This window comes from Mangifera indica, chromosome 3, assembly GCF_011075055.1.
Source record: "Mangifera indica cultivar Alphonso chromosome 3, CATAS_Mindica_2.1, whole genome shotgun sequence".
NCBI lineage: Eukaryota > Viridiplantae > Streptophyta > Magnoliopsida > Sapindales > Anacardiaceae > Mangifera > Mangifera indica.
The window spans coordinates 5,892,641-5,916,636 of NC_058139.1; the positions used below are offsets into that span (position 1 = coordinate 5,892,641).

The window sequence follows — 23,996 nt, forward strand, 5'->3', positions numbered from 1 at the left end:
CAGTATTAGATTCTTTAATCAAAGGAAAACCACCATTAAACTCTCCATTTCTATCTTTCATTTATTCTCGCCCTATAAATACTTTCTGTCACAGATTTACCAAACATGCATCATGGAACGTAAACAAGCACCCAAGAAGTTCTCCAAAATCACAGCATGCAGACACCATTAACTATAAAATCAGAGTTAGAAACTTGCAGAAAAGCTTCCTTGTTGATGACTAGTCCCGGCTCAACATTTTGTCTCAAATCAGCATCTGGTGAAACTTAACATCTTAAGTCCTAGGAGCAGTCAGTTTTAACATCCAGATAGGGATGTTTGAACGGCTTTGTTGACAAATAAAGAGCACAATTACCTGAAACAAAAGCATCTGCAGAACCTGATCTCAAACACGAAGCTTGGTCATTTAATACAGAAATCCTGCATATAAAATCACAGCATAATACATTTTCTGACACTTCTCAGTGTATTATGCTTTGAAGACTCTGAATGTAAAAGAACCCACTTCAGCTCTTTGCTTAACTGATGGACTTAATTCCCTAAATACCCCTATTGAGAAAGTGGAGATGGATGGCAATGTCAATTGTAAGTAATTTTCAGAAAAAAAATGATTGATGGTGATTTCCTAGCTCTCTGGTACCATAACAAACTCATGCCATGAAATGAAACTAAGGATCACTCTCAGATGTAATGTTAGGTAATGTAATGTAATTAAACCTTTCACCAAAAAAACTCACATCAACTTCCCATGTCGTGTTGAGCAATGTAATGTAGTTGAACCTAATAATATAGAAAAATAAGTAGTAGAGGACAGCATTCGCTTAAACTAGGACTTAATTTTGATGTGCAATATGATCAATGAAGTGGTAAAGCACATAAAATCTTAAAAACTGCAACCCATGCACCAGTTCTACAAATTTAACAACATCCAAACCCCTATTAATATATCTGCAAATTAACACATGCGGCTCATAAATGCATGCTATAGGTAATTAGTGTAACATGACAATGGTATGGTCATGACACCACTATGTGCATTCTTTCATATGAGAAAAGATGCTAATGCTGATGTTGACAATGAAATGGATGCATGCAACGGCAGCAAGATGCATCCTATCATGTAGTTGAATTTTCCCGAGCATAAAGAACAGAGTACATTCCCTTCAAGCTAACGGTAGGTCAGAACTGGTGGAACTCCATTTGCTGCTGGAGAAGTAATAGTGTGGCCCCCATCCTTTCTTTTTCCAAAAGGATTCTTTGAATATGTACTCTTAAGTCAAGGGAAACAAATAGTGGTGCTCAATGTACTCAACATTTGGATGATTAAAGAAAACAAAGAAAAATCACAACAAAAGAGCTAAAAGGATATTGTATCCGCATGCCGACAGAACCAGAACTAGGTATAACAGCACCCTGCAAATTATGATGCACATTGGTTGCACTGTTCACATCCTGCGTGTTGTTTGCATAAACTTTAGGCACAATTGATCAATGAAACCTAGGCATGTGAATATGAAAATATTGATTGAAACAACTAGATCAAACCAAATGTGAAAGGGAATAAATGAAACCTACTTCAAACTCGATAAAGCAAACAGTATGTCTTTCTTGTCTCAAGACCTTCATTTGCTTAAAACCAGGTTGCCTGCACCAAAAATTAGAAAATGAAACATCAGACAATACTGTCATACAAAGAAATAATAAAGCTCAAATAATAGCCAGGAAAAAGACATCCTTACACACTGAATAGGCCCCTTAGCTCTTCCTCATTTATGTTCTCTCCAAGGTTACCAATGAACAAGGTATTGCAAGGAGGGTTATCTTTTGTATTCTGTAAGAAATTGACATATAAATTTAAAACCAAAACTATTGAGTGAAGAACATATATAAACTAACTCATGAAAAACACACAAACAAAAACAAAGGAAAAAGGTTTAAACTCCTCAGAAAGCTTGAAGTACACATGAAAATCACAATAAAAAAAATAAGCAACACAAGTTACCAAGAGTGGTATTAAGCACTGTAAGATAAAATGCCATCAATACAACTAAATCATTCGATGCACCATCTAGACACAGGTGGCAATGTCATAGTTAACAAATGGAAGGATAAAAAAAGAGTTGATAATACCAATTAATTTTCTTCTTTCTTGTATGATCTAAAAAATGAAAATCCACATAATGTACATCTTTTTCGTTAATAGCATCAGTAGCATCCATCTTATATATTATGATATATGGGCCAAAAACCTTAGATGTTGGTTTTACTATAGAATACATCTAACACAAGCATTTCAAAAGGTTGAGGTTTGTGACTACATATAAAAAAGTTGCAGTTCCCACTAGAAACAAAGAATATGAAAAAGTAAACCTTAACACGTGCTCAAACCTCTAGAACATTATTGCATCAAATAGAATTAAGTGATAAAAATAACAATGGCTAGTTAACAGTCAGTAAATTAACAAAATTAACAAAAAAGAATTATAATGCCTGTTCAAATAATTACATAGAACCAGTAATCCAAAGCAATATTTTAAATCTCAAAATACCTTCTCAAACACACCCCCCTGGCCCACCTGTGTCCTCTTTCTTTGTAATACACAATGGCAGGTTTTCAGTAATTTATTTGAAGAGTAAGCTTTGAGAAACAAATGTTATGGTTAGAGGAATTTGTAAGGGATCCAGAATAAGCCCAAGCTTTTTTCCCAGTTGAAATAAATCAAGACTCAAGCTTCCCCAAAAATATTGTAGTATCTTGCTCTATAGTAAGTGATTCGTACCAAGATATGGAACTAACGTCATATGATTCTATGTGTCATTTCGTCCTAGTCATTTCATAAGAATCTACCAATGTTCAAAGCCCTTATTTAACATGGATAAAGACAAATCAATTTTATAATAATTGAGTAACAAGTTCTACAAGTGAGATAGACAATAGGAGATTGAAAGACTATCCAAGTGCCAATCGTAAACAACTAGCAGGCCACCAAATAGACCTTACAACAAGCAACAGTACCGGAATACTCAAAACCTTGAGCAGATGTAATAACTTCTCGACAAGCTCTAACTGATCACAAGATTGTTTGCAGGATATACAAGTTACATGCACATGGCAAAATAAGATTTTTAACTTGAGCAGAGCTTGGTAAAAGTGTCAAGGATAGGACACAAAAGCAGGATTTCTTAATAATGAAAAGGAGTGAGCAAAGGACAAAAAGACCACGGTTAACAGGCTATTTCTAGGTACTTTTAAATCAAAGGTACCTATGAAAAGAGATGATTGGAGAATATTTTCATGTATTGATTCAAAGAAAAGAACAACATTATATAAAAAGTGTATCCAACTAATTTAGGAAAGCTATTAACCATATCTATCTAACTTAGAAAAGATATCTTCACATTCCTATTTTACATGATATATTCCCTATCTACATGATATTACAACAAATATTTCAACAGTACCCAAAAAAAAAGAGCATTAATAACATTCGTTAAAGCTTTGTTTCAGATTGGATGGAGATGACTTGATACAAAACTTTAAGTAAAAGTAAACAAGGAATAAACAATGACCTTCAGAATACTAAATAAATTTAATGCTAAGAAAACTGCTCCGCAATATTGTAAAGTGTAACAGGTATATTTTTGGTAAAGAGCATCTCAGCCATTATACTAAAACAAAACAAAAGTAGTAAGCATGTAGGACTCTCAAAAGAACTCATCAGAGTGTGAAAAAGCTTTGTCTGGAATAATGCTGGATAAGATTACATTTGAAAGCACAATGGAGCTCAAGACATCAAAGGAAGCAAAGGGAAAGGAACTAATGCAGAAACACAGCCTAGTTCTAGATTAGAATATTAAAGAAACAGCAGGGAACTTCCAGAAACCCAGACACAAGCAACAGACATGGCAATTGATCATCACCTGAATAGGAACATAACTGCTAGGAGCTGGTACAGGAGCAGGAGTAGGCATTGGTACTGGAGGAACAGGATAACCTCCATATGGGTCATACGGAGGAGGAGCAGGAGCCATATACCTAAACCATGTATAGATGTGTGAATCAGAGGAACAGCAACTCATTAACAAATAAATACTGTGGATTTATCCTACTGACTTGCTGGTGTCTAAATTACCTTCCCCATCAAGGTAAGCAAACTATGTAACTAAAGAAGATTTTCATGATGACGGAATAGTTTCTTACCCATGTGGACCCCAAACAGGAGCAGAAGGAGGGTGAAATGGAGATGGAGCTGTATAACCAGCATGTGAATAGTCACCACCAGTCCGCAAACGTTTACTTTGATCGTATGCATTAGAATCTGCAACTATTCCTAAAAAAGCAAGGAAACCATTAGCATATTGCAATAGCTTAACAAGATACTGCTTGATTAAAAACCGCCAAGGCTTTGAAGCATGATATAAGACAAGTTGAAAAAAATGAGAAGAGAGCTCTAGAAAAGCAAAGGGTGTTCAAAATTCAAATTCAGCCATGAAACTTATTCTTTTTTTTTTTTAATAGAATTTGAGGAGTATCAAATTATATCAGAGCCAAAAGTTAAAAAACAAAAAAAAACCCTTATCCACCTAGTTTGGTAGGTGAAGTTCATTGTAAAGATTTGCCAAAACTGAGGATATCATTTAAAAAGGCATACCGTTTTTATTCACATTAAAAGATTTGCTTCTGTTCATAATTCATTTGGAATGTATTTAGTCCTTAGAATTTTCAAATTGAATTAGATTACTTTGAATTCAGCTTGTTATTGGTTTGATTTGGTTATTGAAAAGCCCATTTGCATCCAAATGATGAAAATTCCAAATGCCAACCTATCATGTCTCTAAAGAGGTTTTAGTGTGGCTTTGATCTAAGTCCTTATATTCCCAAACTTCTAAAACTAGGAATTTGCTTCACAATTTAGAAAAGAGTTTAATCCTGATCACTGGCAGCACTGGATCTGGATTAAAATAGAAAGCTGTACCTTCCTAGCACAAGAAAAATTATCCTCTGAGATGCTTCCACAAGAAAACCATTCTTAAAAAACTGAACCATGAAGTTAATGACTTTCTTTTTAACATTTCCGAATGATAATCACTTTCAAGAACTTTCTACTAAAACTCAATTGACAATAGAGCATATAAGTCATAAGAAAGCAAAAAATACATCTATATAATCCTACTATATTGAACAAATTTTATTCCTGTACCATCTAGCTGTACACACACTATTAACTGTTCTCTACTTTGAAAGGGAACCTACAGAATAATGAAAATAGATTTTTAACCTCCTAAATACGATGAAACAGCAAAATTGAAGGTATCAATGTCAATGCAAAATTATCTCCAAAGAGTCACACAAATTTAAATGTTATTCTCTCTTCCTACATTTCCTAAGTAATCCAACAATTAAAAACACAAAATCTAATAAAAAGAAAACAAGCACCTAAGAAGTACAATTGTATAAAACTCACCTCTCTTAACAAACAGATTTTTTTTGGCCATTTCAGTGTGCAGCACAGATTTAGTCTCTGCATCAAATACCATTTCCTAGAACCCCCAAAGAAAAAAAAAACTATTATTTTTTCAGAAAAAAAATATATTAGTAATGAAAGTAGTGAGTCAAAAAAGTCCAAAGCAAAAACCTGAAGTGCATCTTTCGCAGCAACTGCAAACTGGGCTGTCGAGAAGAGAGCAAAACCCATCGGTTTTTCTCCCTTGTAGTTCACTTGTGACGCCTCGTAGCCAGGCAGCCATCTCAGTAGGTTCTGTAGCTCTCTCTCCTTAACGTCTTCAGGCAGCCCGGTTATGAAAATTGTGCGAACCTAGTACAGAGCAATACTTTCTCATCGTTTCAAACAATTCATTAAAAGATTGAACAATTCATCAATTGCATTCTCTTGGAAGAGGAGAGTTTCTAAAAGCCTAATATTCGTCATCAAATCAAAGATTCTATATTAATTCAAAAACCAAATCTTTAAAGAGAGTCAATGTAACCCCAAATAATACACCAGAGCCATTTCGATTCCTAGGTTTTCCATGCCAATTGAGGAAACAGAAAGAAAGACAATAATACCTCATCACGAACAGGTCGGCTAGTGTTGTCGTAAGGGACGGGAGGAGGAGGAGACGGTGCAGCGGCCTGTGGAGAGGGTGGAGCTGGTGCCGGCGGCCATTGCTGGTGGTATGGGTGGATTCCAGCGCCCGCCATGACAACCAAATCTTAAAAAAACCCAAACAATCTAAGATTTCTGATTATTACGAGACTTTGTTTCTAATTCTGTTTCGCAAGTTTTTGCTTATTTACACGTGGCCCGGGTAATTCGTTTTTTCTTTTTAACCCCAACAACTTCTCCATTTATCATTTTTACTACTTCTAATCTTCTATATGCATTTTATTTTGGAAGTTTCTACTTCTATCTCGTTTTAATATTATCTAATTTACATAAATATAACAATGATATATTATGTGATATACTTCTTCATCATGATACATATTTAAAATCACCTAATTATATGATGACACATCATTATATACATGAATTGTGTATCAAAATAGTACACATAGCATGTTCTTAATTTAATTATGTAAAAAAAAAAAAAAAGATAATAAATCAAGCATAGTCATGATTAGAGATTTTATACCCAAATTTTTATAATTGTTGTGACACGATTAGAAGTAAGATGTCTCCTATGCAAGATTGCCAAGTTACAACGAAGCCTTCTTATACATATTGCTCACAAATGATTTTAAATGCATCTCCCATCAAGGATTGCCCCAATCCAAAACCAAGTCCAATAAGGTGAGAGTGTACCATGCCCAATAAGGTTAGAGTCCAATCAGGTTAAAAGTCCCACACATTTCTCAGGGTAAAATGGTCAATTAGACATGTATGGGGTTTAGGGTTTGCACTTGCAGCATTCCGGTTTCACTCCACACTTCGCCTAACCATTTGTGAACTAAGAAGAACAAAGGAACAAGTTTTTTCAGTAAAGGCGCAGCAGCAACCATGGCCAGCACGAAAGTCCAGAGGATTATGACCCAACCCATTGTAATACTGCTTATTTTCTTCATTATTTACCCACAAAGTTTTAGTATTTTTATTATTTCACACGTAATTAACTTTCTTGTGCTCATGTCTTGTTGTTGCAGAACCTGATTTTCAGGTTTCTCCAAAGCGTAAGTGTCAAATTTCATGTTTTTCTCTTTGTTTCTTTTTATATAAGTCGTTATCTTCGTTCGCGCTTTGATTTCTGGTTGGTTTTAATTTTTTGCAGAAAGCACGCATTCAGATTTGGCTGTTTGAGCAGAAAGATCTGAGAATCGAAGGCCGAATCATTGTATGTTTCCTTTTCCCTTTTCTTTTGTTTTAAAATGTCATTGCTGGCTTAAACTATACCTGTGTTGAAAGTTTTCACATAAATGGTGTTGGAAAAATATATCTTTTAGCTTGAGATTGTGACTTAATTTTCAACCATTTCTGTTGTTGACTTTACAGTATTAAATGCCACTTTTTTACTTGGAATATTAACCATTGGGTTACATTGAATGGATGGTTGAGAAACTGTGTTTCATTTTATGTTAAAAAGATCCTAATCCTTTATTATTGATACTTAATGTGTTAATATTTAATTTTATTTTATTAAGCAGTCCAGCACGAAACTTTTACACATCTTATATAGACTGCAAATAATTTCTTGATTTTGTCTTCGTCATTTGGTGAAATTAAATAATTTCTGAATCAGTTGTGTCTCAAGATCTTCAGAGTTGTTATTCCTTCTGTTTCTAGTCTATTATAGCATAACTTATCAGTCCTACATTCATACGTCTTTATGTGATAAATTCTATATGGGTTGTTAGAAAAGATGAAACACTTGTGAATTGTTCTTGGTCAATTGCAGTAAATTTCCCTCAACCCGAATGCCTTTTTCCACCAAGCTTCTTACATTGACTGGGCATTAGTGACAAATGCCTTGTTTGATTACACTAATTACGTTGGAAGTATTAACTAATTCTGTTTTTTCTCTTTTATATTTGCTCTTCAGTTTTGTTATTGTGAGTGTACTCTGAAATTCTTCGTTAAGAATTTTTTTCTTTTTGTTTTTGATAATTTGTCTGAGGTGTTTTATATTGTAGGTCTAGGAAACACATCTACCTATAATGGTAATGCAATCTGTTCCTACTTAAAGAAGTAACAAGAAATTTTGGCACAGAAATAATTAGTATGATATATATGTATGTATGTATGTTGTTGAGGAGGCTTTTTCTCATATAAGGAAAAACTATGTTCTGAACAATAACGTTTAAATTCTGGTACATCGTTTGTTTCAGGGATTTGATGAGTACATGAATTTGGTTTTGGATGATGCTGAAGAAGTCAGTGTAAAGAAGAAGACCAGGAAGTCACTGGGTGAGTTGCATAGATAATTTTGTTAAGAAAAAGGGACTTACGGATGACTACTTGTATTATCTTCAAGAGTTTTTATTATTTCACTATGTTAGCTAATTATTAATGTTATAGGGAGGATACTCTTGAAGGGAGACAATATTACTCTGATGATGAATACGTATGTTCCCTATCCCTCAAATTCACGCTCACATGCACACACAAAGTTTATATTCCATATCTTTTTTCCTGCGTGAACTATTTTTCTTGTAAAAATTAACTGTCTCATGAAAAAGATTTTCTGTGTCCAGGGGAAAATGATAATTGAGTTGATTGATGGTGGCTTGTGATTTTACGAAGTTGCTCTTTCTTCCTTTGTAGTCAATCTTCTTCCTCGAATTCACTCTAGTCAATCAATCAAGCAGAATATTGTATTTCACTGCTAAGCTTTCAGTACACCGTCTGCTGTAACAATGAATCTGGAGACTGACCATCGATGTACTGCTATTTTTATGATATTCTGTTTGCAAAATTTATCCCCATTTTATAATTACAGAAGACCCTTTTCCATGGTTTCCCCAAACTTAAGATTTCACTGGTTATTCCAATGGGAAAATGATTACTCTTCAGCCTTGTTTGAATAGAAGGAAATATTTATTTAGGCAAAGTTATGAATGTGGTATCAGTTCTGCAGAGAGTTTGGTATTTAAAAGCTGTGAATTATGAAACCGCTCTGGTTTGGCATAATTCCTAGTTTAAAACTGAATAAACTGAATCCAATATCAACACAACCATTAAACACAATACAGATGGTCTACGGAAGCACATTCAAGGGCTATTACTATGACAAGCTGGAAATCTTTTCGGTTTCTGTTTGCCTTGATACGGGAAAAACATCCCTCATACACATCTTCATTAAAACTTGAGAGCTACTTCTAATACAACCACCACCAACTTAAAAAAAACAATCAGTGATTACTACTACTACTACAACAACAGTTTTGACTTCATAGAAATCAAAATATCACCAGCTCACCATAGACATAGATACCGCTACCTTCTGTTTTATTGATATGTAGCTATTATTGTCGGTTTACTAATTGCATAACCATTAGGTTGCCATAAAAATGCAGTCTGATTGCCAGTTTGAACAAGTTCAGAGATTTTTCTCTCTACAACTCAAGCAGCACAAACTCTTCAATGGCAGGCACATTGCCTAATTCCTTGAGAGCCTCTTTGCTTGGTTCTTCATCAGTTCCAATTGCCATGACAGCTTGTTTTCTCCTGTAAGTTCTCCCTACACTCATGAAGTTGACATTCACATTGTGCTTTGCAAGTATGTTACCAACCTTGCCAATCACTCCAGGTTGATCCATCTGCCTGCAGAGAAGCAAGTTCCCTTCCAGGCTCACGTCCACGGCAAATGATCCGATACATGTCAAGTGAGGTAACCTATTTTTCACTTTACCCTCAATGCTTATATCTCCATTGTCTAAAACAGAGCTAGCAAACTTAGAATCAACACTGGAGACATGCACCTGGATTGAATCTATGGGGAACTCTTGGGATGAATCCACAACCACACGTTCTTCACTAATGCGGAGACCTTTCTGCTTAGCTGTGAAGTCTGCGTTTACCAGATTGATAAATGAGGATGATATCGGTTCAATGATGCCTTTTGTGATCATGGCTCGTAGAATTCTTGTGTCCAAGTCATCTGGGTTTCGAGATGATCTATAGGTCACCTTTACAGTTTTGATTCCACTCCCACCAGACACCAACTGCACAGCTAGCCTACCAAGCTTCTCAGCTAGCAAAACATATGGAGCCAGCTCCGACAATACTTCAGCAGGAACCATTGGAGCATTGACGGCAGTAGCAGAAAGTTCCCCGTTCAACGCTCCAACTACAGCCTCTGCTATCTCAATAGCAACTCCTTCCTGATATACAGGATACATACACATCGATACATTAGCAAAAAATAAATTAAGATCCCATTTTTCACAAGAGCTAGCTGAAACATCATACCTGTGCTTCCTTGGTACTAGCTCCAAGATGAGGTGTGACAGTAACATTCTCATGATGCACTAGCTTACTCTCTTTTTCCGGAGGCTCTTGACAGAATACATCAAGTGCTGCCTGTTTCATCAACATTAGGTAAAAAAATTTAACGCATCTCATCTGTTAACATAATATGATTCTATCTGCATAATTTTAAGAATCATACCTGGGCAACTGTTCCATTATCAAGAGCTCTGACTAATGCATCTTCATCAATAACGCCACCTCTTGCTACATTGATGATGCGAACTCCCTTCTTCATTTTAGAAAAAGTTTGGTCGTTGAAAATGTTAGCAGTGGTGGGAGTGAGAGGCATATGGAGGGAGAAGAAATCTGCAGTAGCAAGAGCCTGATCAAAAGAGACCAAATCAACACCAACAGCACGGGCTCTGTCAGCTGGGCAATATGGGTCATAAGCAATAACATTCATGCCCAAACCCCTTGCTCGTCTTGCAACTTCTGACCCAACTTTCCCAAATCCCATCACTGCCAATATCTTTCCAACCAAGGACACTCCCACATACTTGTTCCTCTGCCATTTTCCTGTCACATTTCACCATTCATAAATGTTTTAAATGAGGACAATTGCATTTGTTTTTGAAAGGTCACAAGTAACTCAAGAAAATCAAGGAAGATCCAGAGTTTCAAAGTGAATTTGGTGGGCTGTCGCTCACTCTCCATAAATTTTAGAGCAATTCTGTAAGGAAGCACTAGATTAGTATGGATTGAAAAACAGGGTTCTGTTAACAACAAATTGTAAAAAGTATAAATGTTCTAATAATTGCAGTTAATTTTGGCTCGGTATTTTACCAATTCTCTTGTTTCACCTTAAAATATGTGTGGGTAGAAAGCATTTTCAGATATTTCCAATTGTTTATGAAAGCGACCAGGCTAAATGCCAAAATAAAGGGAATAAAATAAAACCAAAGTATATAAGTGAAAATTCAACCGTTAATCATTCTCCCTTGAGCATGAAGCAAGCTTTTAACTTCATTATGTTTAAAATAGAAGATTATTAGATAATGTCAAAGATTATTAAAATTCCAAAATTTGTACCTAATTATTGCATCTAGAGTTAAAAATAAATAAATAAAAAAAGATCTGAATTTATTATAAGAGCCCATGGTAAATAATATTATATATAAACTAAACTGTTTAGATCTTGTATTAAAATATATAATATAAAGGCCAAGGGACTATTCCCTCCCCTCACCGCCCACCCCCCAAAGTATGTTGTCATCTCAAGTTTTTTTTCGTTAACTTTGAAAATCTTATTTACCTATCCATAAACAGTTAAAATTAATGGTTTAAAGGGTAAAATCGTTATTTTATCTATAACATTAAAAATAAATTAAAAATTTAGCTCTTTTCTCCTCTAACCCCTAAAAACTAATCATTTTCCCTTAGGTGAAGTTTTAAAAAATAGTATTCCTCTCCTAGAGTTTAGTTTTCAATCCCCGACATCAAAGCATGCGGTATCGCGGATGATGAAGCTTTCCAGAGACATCACCATGCTCCGACGGTCTCTCTTTCCTCTTCTAGAACACTAGTCGACCGAGATCTGGCCTGAAAAGTCGAAGTGCTTTGTCAGGAGACAAAGCTCTTCGACTTTCCAAGCCAGATCTTGGCCAACCGACATTCTAGAGGAGGGAAGAGAGACTGCTGGAGCATGGTGATGCATCGAAAAGTTTCGTTGTCGATGATGAAGTCGGAGATTAAAAACTAAACCCTAGGAGGAAAATGCTATTTTTTAAAACTTGGTCTAAGGAAAAATGGTTAGTTTTTAGGGGTTGAGGGGAAAAAAGAGATAAAACTTTAAGAGGTTAGGTTTCATTAATTTTAACGGTTCATAGGGTGATAAATAAAATTTTCAAAATTAATAGGGAGAACCTGCAGATAATAGCATACTTTGGGTGGGACGAAGTGCTTTGGCCTAATATAAATTAAAGTTACCAGATTTCATGGAAGCATCAGCCTGAGCAACATTTCTGGCCATGGCAGCGAGCAACGCGATGCCATGTTCCGCGGCGGCGATGGTGTTGGCGGTGGGGGCATTAACCACCAAACAGCCGAACTCCGTGGCGGCCTGGAGATCTACATTGTCAATGCCAACACCAGCTCGTCCGACGACCTTCAACCTCCCCTTGGCGGCCTCAAAAACCTGGCGAGTAACCTTGGTACCACTCCTCACAATCAACGCATCAAACTTGGAGATCCTGGCACACAATTCCTCCTGAGAAAGATCATAACAGCACTCAACTTTCCCGAAGCCACTCAAAACCTGAAGTCCAGCATTTCCAAGCTTCTCGGAGACCAGGATGGAAGGCCTATCTTCCGAAATGAGTTGCTCAAGATTCTCGAAGTTGGAGGACACGATCTCTTGGGTCTTCAGGGATACTGCGACGGACAATGAAGGAGAAATATGATGAGAATGGGAGAGGTTGAGAAAGGTGGGGTGGAAAGAAATGCAGGAAGATTTTGAGGAGGAAAAGAGAGGCACAAAGAAGGGTTTGGTTGATGAAGAAGAATAAAAAATGGAAGTAGCCATTGAATTGGAGGGAAGGAATTGTGGTGAGAGTTGGTGCATAGGAGAGAGATGTTTATGGTAGATGGATGGATGCCTATATGGTAAAAGCTTATGATTGTCAAGAGAGGTAATAATAAAATCTAAACCAGTAATTATTCTGATTATTACTACAAACTTATATATTATTATTCATATATAAAATTATAAATATAATATTATTAATAAAATAATATCAAATGATTATATCCTCTGAAAAATCTACCCTTTGGGTGGGGAATACTTGCTTGGCAGAGAATAATTGTACTACTCCTTGATAAATGTCCACATTTATGATATCTATCTCTAACACTCAGATTTCAATCAAAAGTTGTAAGATTAATTCAAGAACTGGCTGGAAAGTTGAACTAAAAGATTTCCCATTTCCTGATTAAAGACACTTGTCCAAATGAGAATCAACTTTACGCTCATCCAAGATTCCTTTCTCAATTACTGCACTCACAAATTAAAAAAAAAAAAATAGAGCCAAGTGTAGAAATGCAAACATATTATATAGAAATTATCGGTTGAATAATATCAAGTTCATTGGGTTTTTTCATATATCATTAAAAAACAAATTTTAATTAAGAAATAACACATTTTACATATAGAGTCAAGTGAATTATCTGATTTTTGTCTTCATGTGTAACAGGTGAATTATTATTTATTGCACAATGAGTGGGTGGGTAGGGCCAACTTTAAATTTAGTCCTTTTACTTGCGTCCCCTCCCCCCCCCCCCCCCCCCCCCCCCCCCCCCCTTTTTATTTCTGACGTTTCAATCATTATATTTTTTTTGTTTGTTATAATTTATATTTTATAGTACAATGTTGAAAGACTTTCATGAAATGAAGCTTCAATTTAATCCAGAAATAATTATTCCTAGACATCATTGAATAAACCTTAAAAACAGATTTTTGATTAATTTGCAAATTTAGAAAACTTAAAAGAGGGATTTGAACCCCACATTGTGGCCCATTTGTATACTTAAAGATGTCAACATTCACCAAATCTTTATCACTATTTCACACCTACAAAAATGATGGAGAGGAGAGGGCAGACCCTCTTTGTCATTTCAACATGTCAAAATTCTGAAAATATATTATTTGTGTATTTATTTGTCATACATAAATTTATTATATTGGGTAAAAAAAATCTCTAATATGGACCATTAGATGATTGTTTAAGTATAAGTTTTTGACCAAACCGGCTATACTATGATAACAATATCCAAATAAACAAAAACCAAAGAGCTCCAGAGGTAACAAAGAACCAAATATAGAATAGGAATTTCAAGAAGAAAAATTGATTCTATTCCACAACTCAACTAGTACAATATTACAGATACAAAAGCATAAACCAACTGCTTTTTCATTATTAATATTCATAGCAGTAACAACAAACACTTTCTCATCGCGAGACGTGTTCTTCTTTGAATGAATGAATCAATAAGCCTAACAAACAAACAAAATTTTCACAGCACAGGTAGCAAGATGGCAGACATTAGCAGCAGAGTAAGCTACATACAACTAGTCTATGTTGACCACAAAGAAAATGATCATCGATTTCTCACTCGCTCTTTTAGAATCTTCAATCCAACATATCTGTCAAATGAATTACCAATATGTTAGTTGATTTCCCTTATACAAGTATGCCATTGACAGAGTTAATAGATAAGGTAGAACAAGCAAGCGAATTACCTTCCAAGCATCATCAAGGTAGCCTGAGGGTTGGTTCCTGGTGATATTTTAAACGTTGATCCATCAACAATTCGGAGAGCATCGATGCCAAGTACACGGTGTTCACCATCGACTACTTTCCCCACAACACAGCCTCCATGGTAATGCCATATAGTGCTAACAGTACGACGACAGAAATTAGCCATTTGGGCATGGTTAGATTGATCAACAGGCAATGCAGGCCCTACAAACCTGAAATTCCTAGTACCAAACCAATCTCTGAACTTGAAAATATCCATGGATCGGCTCCTTAGAATGTCACCAATCTTGCGTGTGCCATTGATACACCTTTCAATATCCACTGGGTTGCTGAAGTAATTAAACCGAACAATTGGATTCACCCTGATGTCGGTTGAAGCCAGCCTTAATGTACCACTTGAAACTGGCCCAATAATCTTCTCCATGAGGGTAGCCACAGTTACGTAAAGAGGCGAAGATGGTGTCCCGATGAAAATAGACCGAGCTGGGGATGCAAAAGGAATAACATTGGAGGCTGCTTCAACATAAGCCCCTAATTCAGTAATGCCAACAACCTGAATCAATGAGTGATCTAGTGGGATTGGAGGCACAATTGATATACCATTCCTTGGATTATCATAAAGGTACTGCCCAACATATGGATTATGAAATGCCACTGGAATCCCCCAAGTTGATAGATAAGGCCTTGGACCAATGCCACTCAACAACAACAACTGCGGACTCCCAATAGCACCAGCACATACCATCACTTCACCATTTTCCCTCAACATTGCATGATGATACCGCCCAATTGCATCACGATAAACCACACCAATTGCTGTCTGTTTAGCCCCAGAATCAGCTGAAGAAGATGCCAACAAAATCCTCTCCACACTTGCATAAACAGCAACTCTAATATTCGAACCTTCTGCATAACTAAGAAGGTCAGCAGCACTATGCCGCCTACCTGAACTATCAAAAGTTGAACCACCAATCTTAGTCCCCAAAACATGATTCAAATTAAACCCATTATAAGGATCAACACCAGCCTCCAACAACCCATCTCTAACAGCAGATTGCCAACCTCTCAACTCAGGCCTAAACACAACCAGCTTCTCTACCCACTCATAAGACTCATTAACAACTCTAAGGTCCCAATGCATACCTGATTTCTGATAGAAATCTTGATCTGCCCGGCTATAAAACCCAGCATTGATGGCACTACTTCCACCAAGAACACGGCCTCGAGCATTTGGAACTCCTTCCTCAGATCTGAAGGCTTGAGCAGGAGAATCATAAGTATCAACGTCCAAGAGGGTGGCCAAGAACCCTTCTTGAGTCATCAAATTGCGTTTGCCATAAGGCACACCACCACGTTCCAAAACAAGTACTTTAAAAGATTCTGAGAGTGTTGCCGCTAATGGACTCCCCGCAGTGCCTCCTCCTACAATAATGTAGTCATAGTAGTCCTCTGATGGAAAGTCCGTGGCATTATACACAAACTTCATGTAACTTGGTTCTGATGTAAAGAAAAATATTTGTGTGTTAATCAAGAAAATCGAATGAAAACTAATAAACAAGTTAATGAAAGTTTTAATCTTTGCTGATTCTTTTATTTTCTACAAACTATAAACACAACCCAGTTCAGCAAAACCAACAAGGTTTCTGTTCTTTTATCAAACTGAAAAAGAAACGAAAAGAAAGTTTGTTTGTTTCCCGAGAAAACGGATGAATTTTCTCTAATTATTTTGCATTTTCCCGAGAGTCAAACAGAAAATGAAGTAAAACGAGCATAGAAAAACAATGAGTGGAGCAAAATTAACCTTGAGGTTGTTGTTGATAATGTCGTCTAGAACAAGAAACAGTTGAACAGAAAAGCACCAAAAACACAATGCGAAGAAGGGAAAACCGAAAGGGTCTGGCCATTCCTAATCAAAGAAGAGTAAGGAAATAAAGATTGTTCGTGTTTAATATTGAGAAAAGACGATTCTTGGTGTTTAATCTTGAAAAACGAAGAAAAAATTAAAGGCTTGGGCGGTTCCGGGGAAGAAAACGAGCGAAGCGTAGAGCAGAGCGTTATGAATTCAGTTAAAGATCATTATAAAGTTGTTTCAGAGCGGGATTCTCTGTGGCGCCTCATCAGCAGTCTTTGAGAACGTTTGAAGTCTTTGGACGGCTGGGGGTTTTGGGTTTTTTAGGGAGGTTTAATAATTGAAGTTAATTGTTATTTAATATAATTAAATTTTGGTTAAATATATCATTTTCTTTTAATAATAATAAATAATAAACGATTTTTATCATTTAAAATTATCAAATTTCAACATAATTTATAGTTTAAAATGGGTTCAATGTTTTATTAACTACTTACCATATATTGAAATAAAGGATCCAAGTTGTATTTTAATAGTAATATATAATAAAAAGTAGTACTATTTGCTCACCCAATTAATTATATTATGATATATTAATATATTGGAGGCACTTATTTCAAACCATAATTTTATTAATGAATTAATTTTAATTATAATTGTTTTATTCTGAATATATTTATTTCATCTTAATATATTATTAAAAGGGATTTTAATTTGTAACCTTTTTTTTTTTATCACTTAAGTTATCCTATCATTTCTGTTGTTGCTAGTATTATATCTTATTTATTTTAAGTTTCACTTTTTTACGTTACAAGAGTATACATTGATTGAAATTTGGTTTTCGTTCTAAATCACAAATTCATTTCAAAAAAGTAAGTCATTGATCTTACGACCATATGAAAAAAAAATAGCACCAAGTATTTCAACTGGAAGAAAAAAAAGTTAGAAACAACTGTATTAAAAAATTTCATGCAATTATTTTGAGTAAATTAAAAACAATGCAAAGAAAGAAAAAGGTATTTTGAAATACCTCATTTGGTTGAAAGTAGGGCTAGAAATTGAGATTTCCAAACCAAACCAAATCTTGGATGAAAGTTTGGAATTGCACTAAACCTTGGGTGGGAATAAGTCCTTTGGACAAACGTACCAACCTTGCAGGCTCGAACCCAGGACCAAACAATTTGATCTGGGAAGCACATGCACCACCGAGTCCACACAAGGCCGGTAGACTGAGTTCTCAGATTTATGGTTTTGTTTTGCAGATCTTCTTTTGAAAAAAGCAAATAATATATTTCACATTTTTATATAATGTTTTTCTATTTGGTACATCTTAATATATTAAATGCCAACAGCTATTTTGGTTTTCATTTTAAATCACAAATTCTTTTAAAAAGAGTATGTCACTGATCTTTAGACCATATATATATATATATAAAAAAAAAAGGACTCCAAAGTATTTCAATTGGAAGATAAAAAGTTAGAAACAATGGAATTAGGAAATTTCATGTAATTATTTTGAGTAAATGAAAAATAATTCGAGAAAAAGAACAATTTTCTTTTTTTAACAGAGACCTGTTATATTTGTTAAACCAGTAAATATGAAATATAATGATCAGATTTGTAATCATTATATCAAAAAGTTTCATAAGTATGACATAAGTTTGAACTTAAACATTCACCTTAAAAGTTTTGTTAACCCTTGGGTTAAATAAAATAGTATTTTGAAATATCTCATTGTCTAATCTATAATCACTATATCAAAAAATTTTACAAGCATGATAAAGGTTCTAACTCAGACTTTCATCTTAGAAATTTTGCTAACCCTTGAATAAAAAAAAATATATATATTTTGAAATATCTCATTAATTGGATCTATAATCTTTAAACAAGAAAATTTCATAAATATAACAAAGGTTCGAAATCAAACCTTCATATTATTGGATTAAAAGAAAAGGTATTTTAAAGTGCCCCATTGATCAGATCTATAATTATTATATCAGAAAATTTTATAAATATAATAAATGTTTAAATTTAAACTTTTATCTTAAAAGTTTTGTTAACCCTTAGATCGATAAAAAAAATATTTTAAAAGATCTAATTGATTGTATCTATAATCATTATATTAAAAAATTTTACAAATATGAGAAAAATTTAAACTCACATTTTCATATTAGAAGTTGCGCTATCGTGTAGATCAAGAGAAAAGGTATTTTGAAATACCTCATTTGGCTGTTGAAAATAGGGATGGAAATGAAAATTTCCAAACCAAACGAAACCTTAGCTGGAAGATGTATTGTATTGTATGCTCTAAGCAATCTCATGTACCAACCCTGAAGGTTCGAACCCGGGACCAAATACAGTGATCCCTGGAAAAAACACACCACCGAGTCCACACAGGGCTGGTACGACACAATCTCACATTTATGGTTTTGTTTTGAATTCTTCTTTAGAAATAAGCAAATAATATATTTAACTTTTTTATTTTTTTTTTTCTCTATTTGATTTTGATACATCTTAAGTACCTGGTTCTAATTAAACGTAATAATTACTTTAAAAAACGAGCGTTGATCGAAGGCTTGGTGGGGGTGGTGTTGGTGTGAATTCAGTTAAAGATCATTATAAAGTTGTTTCAGAGTGGGACCTCATCTGTAATCCAATATTTTTAAAATCAGATCAATGATCAAATTGATTATCTTATTGATTTATAATTCGATTAAAAATTGATTGGTTCAATTTATTACAAATTATAATGAATAAATTTTACTTAAAATTTTGTAAAAAGTAAAATCAATGAGAATACACATATCCATGAAAATTAAAATATATCATTTTTAAAGAGTAATAATTATTTATTTGATTTCAATAAAATAATTATAATAAAAAATATTTCAATTTCATGATACAAAAAAATAATAATTATATAAGATATTACTTAGAGAAGACATTTCAATAAATATAAGATACTTTTTTTTCTTTTTAATTTTTTTCTTACAAATTTTTAGAAAATCATTTAATCTAATAAAAAATAATCAAATTGCTCAAAAATAATTAAATTTTAAAAAAACACCATAAATTTTGATCAAACCTAATTCTATAAATTTTTATCAGATTTGATCGAGTTAATAAATAAACCTTTTTTTATATTAATCAGATCAAATTTAGGGTTAATTTCTAGTTTAATTGATTGAACTAATTTATTCGATCCGATTTTAAAAACAATCATGTAATCTTTGAGACTCTAGAGTGAACTTTTTGAGCCTTTTGACAATAGGGGGTTTTTTTTTTTTGGAGAGGTTTTATAATTGAAGTTAATTGTTTTATAATATAATTAAAATTTGGTTAAATATATCCTTTTCTTTTAATAATAAATAATAAACAATTTGGATCCAAATCAAATTTCAACATAGTTTATAGTTTAGAACGAGTTTAATGTTTTATTAACTACTTACCGTATGTTGAAATAAAGGATCAAAGTTTTATTTTAATGATGTCGTTTAAGAAATATATAATAAAGAGTAGTACTGTCTGTTCACTTCACTTGACATATCCTATAACAAAAGTTGCTTGAGGTTTTGATCGGCTCAAGGAAGGGTAGGTTTGACAGTTTGCCTCGTGTCAGTTTAAATTTTATATTAAAGATTTTTAATTTTAATGTAATTGAAATTATAATAGTACTAAATTTTTTTAATCATAATTCAATTTTTAAATATTTACATTGATCTATTCTAACTCAAGTTGTTTTAAAATTATCTATTATTTTTATTCTGTAAAGTATTTTTACCATTTTAATTTTTCACCAAATTACATCAATATTCTATTAATAAAATATATAATACAATATTTTTTCTTATTTACACATGGTCTAAAAATTACATACTAAAATCTTTAAAACACATCAATAATTCAACTAGGTAAATCATATTCTTACTGTCGTTTTAAATTAAAAAATATGAATAATTACAATTATATAAAAATACAGCGATATATAATTTGTAAAGGTTTTAACTGTCGTTGATATTGTTTTTTCAATATTTTTATAATTTATTTTTAATAAATTCTATTAAAGTAATATTTCTTCTAAATATTCGAATTGATTTAGATCGTATCAAATTATTTTTGCATGAACCTTAACACAATTTAATATAATTTTAAATCGTATCAAGTTAACCCAAAATAAATTTTGTATGAAAAAACTTAACCCTAATATGATTTTTTTCATATCATATCAAGTGAATGAATAAAATTGAAATTTATCAGGTTTACCTTTTCATATGAAAACACCACTTTTTTTTTTTTTTTCAGTTTCACTTTTTAGCAATCTAAGCTTATGTGCTGACTGGAATTTAGTTTTTATTCTAAATCATAAATTCGTTTCAAAAAAGTAGGAAGATAAAAAGTTAGAAACAATTGAATTAAAAATTTTCATGCAATTATTTCGAGTAAATAAAAACAATGCAAAAAAGGAAAAAGGTATTTTGAAACACCTCATTTGGATAGAAATAGAGCTGGAACTTGAGAATTCCAAAGCAAACCTTGGGTGAAAGTTTGAGAATACACTAAACTTTGGGTGAGAAATAGTCCTTTGGCCATATACCAACCTTGGTGGCTTGAACCCGGGACCAACAATTTGATCTCAGAAGCACATAGACCACCAAGTCCACACAAGGCTGGTGCGCAAAGATCTCAGATTTACGGTTTTGTTTTGTAATTCCTCTTTTTAAAAAAAGCAAATAATATATTTCACTTTTTTATATTTTTTTCTATTTGATACATCTTAAATACCCGGTTCTAAATATGAACTCTTTTCGGATTTTAAATATAATAATTATTTAAAAAAAGAGCATTTGCCAGGAAAAGTTTTGAGATTTTTGTAGTGGACATATATGTCGGTCATTCATTTTTTACGTTGCTGGTATTATTATATTAATAATTTATTTCAACATTTTATATCTTATTCACATATTTTTTTTTCGTCGGGTTTCTTTTTCACTTTTTTTGATCTCTAAAATTTTGTTTTTTGATTTATTGTCTTAGAAAAAGGAAGCAAATCACCCTGCCCTCCCCCCCGAAAGATAGATCGAGTGAAATAGAAAAATTTGTATAAAAAATATGAGTTTAAATTTTTTTTAATAACATTTTAAATTATATATTTTAGACGATATTTCAAGATGAGATAGTTTAAATTCAAATCTTTATCATATTTATAAAATCTTTTTGAGTTTACCTATTTAACCAATATGATATATATATATATATATTCTGAAAGTATAAAATCAATATAAAAAAATGAAAAGGTATTTTAAAATACCTCATTTTGAGAGCAAAAACTTGGGTGCAAAACAATGTAATTCATTCTTATGTATATTCTGAAAGTATAAAATCAATATAAAAAAATGAAAAGGTATTTTAAAATACCTCATTTTGAGAGCAAAAACTTGGGTGAAAAACAATGTAATTCATTCTTATGTACCAACCTTCGCAAGCTCGAACCGGAGACCAAACATTTTGATCCCACCAGCTAAAAAACCACCAAGGCCGCACAAGGTCGGTAATCTGATTCCTCAAATTTATAATTTTGTTTTGCAATTCCTCTGTTGAAAAAAGTTTGCCTGGAAAATAATTAATTTCACCTTTTTATATATATATTTTTTTCCATTTGGTACATCTTAATTACCTGGTTCTAGTTATGAACTCTTATCAGATTTTAAATATAAAAATTAATTTTAAAAAGAGCATTTGCAAGGAAAAGTTTTGAGTTTTTATGTAGTGGAGAAAATTAAAAGAAAACTTCGTACTCGTGATTAGAAACCATGGCAAAAAAGGAAGGTGTATTTATCTATTCAACTGTTTAATGCAAATAAGACATTTTAGAGCCTGCGAAATTGCTAATTATTCCAAGAAATTTTTCTAATTTTCATTTTCATCGGCTGTAATCTGCTATCAATCTATTTTCTCATAATTATTAATTCATGTGAGATAATTTAATTTCCTCAGGAAATCGATACCTTCATAAGAGAAAAAATCTAGGTTATTTATCACCTTCCGATCTTGTAAAATTTCAATTGGTGAACCGAAAGTGTTTTTTTTCTTTCTTTGTAAGTAAATATATGTATATTAACAGAAACAAGGGACACTTAAAGGAGGATCGAACTAAGTTTAACCAACAATCTTAAAGGAGGCGAGCGAAAAACAGACAAGTCGGAACAAACTAAACAAACCAAGAAACTACTTCAGCAAAAAATCCAAAAAACAACCAACCAACCAAGAACCCAGCAGAACAACAGGACCAAAGACATCTAATCTTGCAGCCACCAACAGAAGAGAACATGTGCACCAGCCAGAAATGCAAACAAGCACAGGAGCTTCAAGAGGCCAAGCAGAAGACAGAACAAGAAGAAAAACAATATGCGCACGTTAGGAGAGGCATAGCAAACTGGGCTTGTACACTGAATAATCTCCAAAAGTACATTTATGTCCGCTTTTTACAGTTAAATAATACGTTGAAGAGAAAACTTTACAATGCTAATTACATTTTATATTTTACTAATGCAACTATCAAGTTCTTTTTGCCTTCCTGACTATATCATGAAACAAAAGGAAATGACATCCAAGAATGCTTCCATTTTATTCCTCATTTTTCCACTTAATATTTTCTCTAAATTAACTAGAAAAGCATGAATATCGCTGGAGAAGAAAGGGACAATATAGATGAAGATTTTGGCAAAGTAGAATCGTGAAGGAGGCAAGAGCGTTGGGTCCATTTTTTGTCAAGAGACATCTTCAAATGAAAAGGGAAAATTCACAGTACATTATATTATACTAATAAGAGAATAATAATATGATAGGAGTAGTCAAGGGTTGGATGTTGAAGCCAAATCGTATAGAATACATTGAAGACTTGGTCCCTCACCCTGTCTTCAATCTCAGACTACTGTTAGCTTCTCCACAGCCTTGGATTTTTCCTTGACCGCTTCCTCCAGTTTAGCCTTGAACTTTTCAGCCCGCTCCGCGTAGTGATCCACAATTGAGTGTTTAGCCTATGGACCCTGCCTTCTCTCCTCCACAAGATTTCCTCCTTTGTAGAAAGCTCGATTTACAGAGCTTCGATATCCATTTTGTAAAACCCTAGGTCTGACCACATAATCAATATATAATGTCAGACAAGATTTTAATCTTGAAATATCACCAGGTACTCTAACTAGATTTTGAAAAGCAAACAGCATGACACATGTTTTCCCTATTGATAAAGTGTTTTTAAGTTAGACAGGCAAGAATACGTCAACTCAATCCATGGACAAGATTTTACGAAAGCATGTGTGACCATGTCAAATGGTAAAATTATAACAAACCCTTGTGACATAAAATTCTTACACTTACTTTGGTAAGTCAACTGGGTAAACTTTTGAAGTCTAATGGAAGGTTCCCTTA

At 33.5% G+C, this 23,996-nt stretch overlaps 4 protein-coding genes across 5 annotated transcripts; 1 reads left to right on the plus strand and 3 right to left on the minus strand.

Moving 5' to 3' along the window:
• Window positions 1-35: 35 nt before the first annotated feature.
• LOC123212164 (RNA-binding protein with multiple splicing 2-like) lies at window positions 36-6,250 on the minus strand. Of its 2 annotated transcripts, XR_006501503.1 has the most exons (10): window positions 6,068-6,250; window positions 5,637-5,816; window positions 5,466-5,541; window positions 4,202-4,331; window positions 3,922-4,036; window positions 1,740-1,831; window positions 1,576-1,645; window positions 1,370-1,452; window positions 356-1,265; window positions 36-256 (listed from the first exon to the last, which is right to left on the minus strand). XR_006501503.1 is itself a non-coding variant. In XM_044631227.1 (9 exons), the coding sequence occupies exons 1-9, from the start codon at window positions 6,200-6,202 to the stop codon at window positions 1,169-1,171; spliced, it is 978 nt and encodes a 325-aa protein (XP_044487162.1). In that variant the 5' UTR covers window positions 6,203-6,250; the 3' UTR covers window positions 36-1,168. The 2 variants fall into 2 exon arrangements, 1 of the variants encoding a protein (XP_044487162.1); XM_044631227.1 differs by having other exon boundaries at window positions 36-1,265.
• A 614-nt stretch (window positions 6,251-6,864) lies between these two features.
• On the plus strand, window positions 6,865-8,961 carry LOC123212435 (small nuclear ribonucleoprotein E-like). Its single transcript, XM_044631571.1, has 6 exons — window positions 6,865-7,043; window positions 7,145-7,171; window positions 7,270-7,332; window positions 8,324-8,402; window positions 8,514-8,559; window positions 8,690-8,961. The coding sequence occupies exons 1-6, from the start codon at window positions 7,002-7,004 to the stop codon at window positions 8,697-8,699; spliced, it is 267 nt and encodes an 88-aa protein (XP_044487506.1). The 5' UTR covers window positions 6,865-7,001; the 3' UTR covers window positions 8,700-8,961.
• Window positions 8,962-9,132: 171 nt separating this feature from the next.
• On the minus strand, window positions 9,133-13,045 carry LOC123212434 (D-3-phosphoglycerate dehydrogenase 2, chloroplastic-like). Its single transcript, XM_044631570.1, has 4 exons — window positions 12,393-13,045; window positions 10,606-10,982; window positions 10,407-10,517; window positions 9,133-10,318 (listed from the first exon to the last, which is right to left on the minus strand). The coding sequence occupies exons 1-4, from the start codon at window positions 13,024-13,026 to the stop codon at window positions 9,551-9,553; spliced, it is 1,890 nt and encodes a 629-aa protein (XP_044487505.1). The 5' UTR covers window positions 13,027-13,045; the 3' UTR covers window positions 9,133-9,550.
• Window positions 13,046-14,313: 1,268 nt separating this feature from the next.
• LOC123212454 ((R)-mandelonitrile lyase-like) lies at window positions 14,314-16,208 on the minus strand. The gene is made up of 2 exons (XM_044631602.1): window positions 14,701-16,208; window positions 14,314-14,604 (listed from the first exon to the last, which is right to left on the minus strand). The coding sequence occupies exons 1-2, from the start codon at window positions 16,203-16,205 to the stop codon at window positions 14,559-14,561; spliced, it is 1,551 nt and encodes a 516-aa protein (XP_044487537.1). The 5' UTR covers window positions 16,206-16,208; the 3' UTR covers window positions 14,314-14,558.
• Window positions 16,209-23,996: the final 7,788 nt, after the last annotated feature.

Bases quoted from the DNA above. Each gene is read 5' to 3' on its own strand.
- LOC123212435 (XM_044631571.1), top strand. From the start codon at position 7,002: ATGGCCAGCACGAAAGTCCAGAGGATTATGACCCAACCCATT. The intron at 7,044-7,144 runs GTAATACTGCTT...TTGTTGTTGCAG, and splicing joins GGATTATGACCCAACCCATT to AACCTGATTTTCAGGTTTCT. The intron at 7,333-8,323 runs GTATGTTTCCTT...CGTTTGTTTCAG, and splicing joins GAATCGAAGGCCGAATCATT to GGATTTGATGAGTACATGAA.
- LOC123212434 (XM_044631570.1), bottom strand. From the start codon at position 13,026: ATGCACCAACTCTCACCACAATTCCTTCCCTCCAATTCAATGGCTACT. The intron at 10,983-12,392 runs GTAACTTTAATT...GAAATGTGACAG, and splicing joins TGATGCTTCCATGAAATCTG to GAAAATGGCAGAGGAACAAG. The intron at 10,518-10,605 runs GTATGATTCTTA...TTGATGAAACAG, and splicing joins ATAATGGAACAGTTGCCCAG to GCAGCACTTGATGTATTCTG.
- LOC123212454 (XM_044631602.1), bottom strand. From the start codon at position 16,205: ATGAAGTTTGTGTATAATGCCACGGACTTTCCATCAGAGGACTACTAT. The intron at 14,605-14,700 runs GTAATTCGCTTG...TTCATTTGACAG, and splicing joins ACCTTGATGATGCTTGGAAG to ATATGTTGGATTGAAGATTC.
- LOC123212164 (XM_044631227.1), bottom strand. From the start codon at position 6,202: ATGGCGGGCGCTGGAATCCACCCATACCACCAGCAATGGCCGCCGGCA. The intron at 4,037-4,201 runs GTAAGAAACTAT...TACATGGTTTAG, and splicing joins CCTGTTTGGGGTCCACATGG to GTATATGGCTCCTGCTCCTC. The intron at 1,453-1,575 runs GTAGGTTTCATT...AACAACACGCAG, and splicing joins TTTGCTTTATCGAGTTTGAA to GATGTGAACAGTGCAACCAA.